This window comes from Neomonachus schauinslandi, chromosome 4 (assembly GCF_002201575.2).
Source record: "Neomonachus schauinslandi chromosome 4, ASM220157v2, whole genome shotgun sequence".
Lineage (NCBI taxonomy): Eukaryota > Metazoa > Chordata > Mammalia > Carnivora > Phocidae > Neomonachus > Neomonachus schauinslandi.
The window spans coordinates 55,063,229-55,065,077 of record NC_058406.1 but is presented as its reverse complement, the minus strand read 5'-3'; the positions used below and the strand labels follow the sequence as shown (position 1 = coordinate 55,065,077).

The 1,849-nt window shown below is 34.5% G+C and overlaps 1 protein-coding gene across 1 annotated transcript in view; it reads left to right on the top strand.

Annotated features, from left to right (window-relative positions):
- RPE65 (retinoid isomerohydrolase RPE65) overlaps positions 1-1,069 on the top strand; it is a 21,304-nt gene extending 20,235 nt beyond the window's left edge. Inside the window, exon 14 of the mRNA XM_021678106.1 lies at positions 403-1,069. Coding sequence (XP_021533781.1) covers positions 403-554 — 152 coding nt within the window. The 3' untranslated portion in view covers positions 555-1,069. The remainder of the gene's footprint in view (positions 1-402) is intronic.
- Positions 1,070-1,849: the final 780 nt, after the last annotated feature.

The window sequence follows — 1,849 nt, the reverse complement described above, 5'->3', positions numbered from 1 at the left end:
TATTTCTCATTTGATTGTCACAACACTTTTTTTTTTGCAGTAGGTTATGTTAAATCTTATGTTACAGACAAGAGCACAGATCATTCATCAATAAGAATTTAATGAACACCTACTATGTCCTAGTAATTGTAGTAGTTATTGAGATACAACAGTGGACAAGACAGATATGGTCACTCCCTTCCTGGAGCTTATAGTCTAGGGAACATAAAGAGTTTGAGAGATCCCTTCAGGGCGGTGACACAGCCAGATGGTGGAAGAGTCAGAACAAGATACCAAGTCATATGGTTTTCTTTATTTGTCAATATAATACCTCCTATATTTTTTCATTGACATTTAATCTATGGTCCTAGGCTTTTTTTTTTCTTTTAATCTAACATTGCCTTATTTACTTTTGATTAACAGGTGTAGTTCTGAGTGTGGTGGTGAGCCCTGGGGCAGGACAAAAGCCTGCTTATCTTCTGATTCTGAATGCCAAGGACTTGAGTGAAGTTGCCAGGGCTGAAGTGGAGATTAACATCCCTCTCACCTTTCATGGATTGTTCAAAAAATCCTGAGCACATTCTAGCACATTATATTTCTATTGACAAAACCAAGAAAAACAGTCAGGTCTGCAATCAAATTCTGTTCAATTTTAGCCTGCTGTATTACATGGTTTTAACTTGCAGATGCACACAATTTTGCAATATTTTACAGAAAGCACAGAGTTGAGTAAGCAATTACTTTAAAAAAAAAAGCAGCACATATTTAGATAATCATACTTTCTCTGTGAGACAGGCGGACCATAACTAAAAACTCTTTATATATTTAGCAATCAAATAGAAAATGAATGTGGATTTATTAAGCTTTGTTGTTCCTATTGTCAAAGTATATTTTAGGTACCCATCTTCTCCAGTTATTTTTTAACACTTAAAAGCCATAGTTCTCTACACCTGATTTGTATGTGGCTTCGTTGAGGTAAGGCAGTATCATGCAAAAAGGCTTAGTTACTAAATGTCAGACCAAACTTTTTCACAAACCAGGGACTATCATCTAAGAGTAATCCTAGTAGTAAGTACGTGTGTATGTATATTACTGTTCCAAGATTCTCAAGCTTTATGAACTTTAACAGATATTAATACATTTAAGTACTTTTATTTTTAAAATTATTCTCTTATTGCTACATGTTGCAAAAAAATGGAGACAGACAGACTGACTAGGGTACTTGATGCATCCTTTTGATTTCTTTATTTAGATAAAATGCACTCATTTTTTTAAAATTATAAATACTCATTGAAACATACTTCTCAAAGAATATTTAAAATTACAGAAAAGTAGAACTACTATTAAGATTGGGTACTACTCTTTTCCATCTTTTTCCCTCCTGTGGATTTTAATGTAATCATTGTTTCATTGTGGCTAGTTCCTAGCTAGAACTAGAAATTTCACAAAAGAAAAGAAAATGCCAGAGAATAACATGGAATGTGTAACTGTAGATAAACGTCAGCCTGTTAATTTTTGTCTCTAGACACGGCACATGAACATAATTCCACAAAGAAGGCTATTTACCCATTTCTTTTAAAAATGCAGGAAATAAATTACTGAATAATTACCAAGTTTTGCGTTTAATAAAATCTCCCAATTTAGGAGAATTCCTAAAGCTGCTCCTTCCTATATTTGCCAATCACTCCCTTGCCTTATCCTCATTCATTTTCCATGAAGCAAGTCTTGCAATTTGGTGTGCCCACCTCTCCTCCTTTTGCAGGATCCCATCGTGAGCATTGTGCTCTGTAGAGTTCACCACAGTGTTTGTTAAGATAGAAGAGGGGCAGATCTAACTAAAGTAACATCCTGCCAAAACCATTTCACCAAA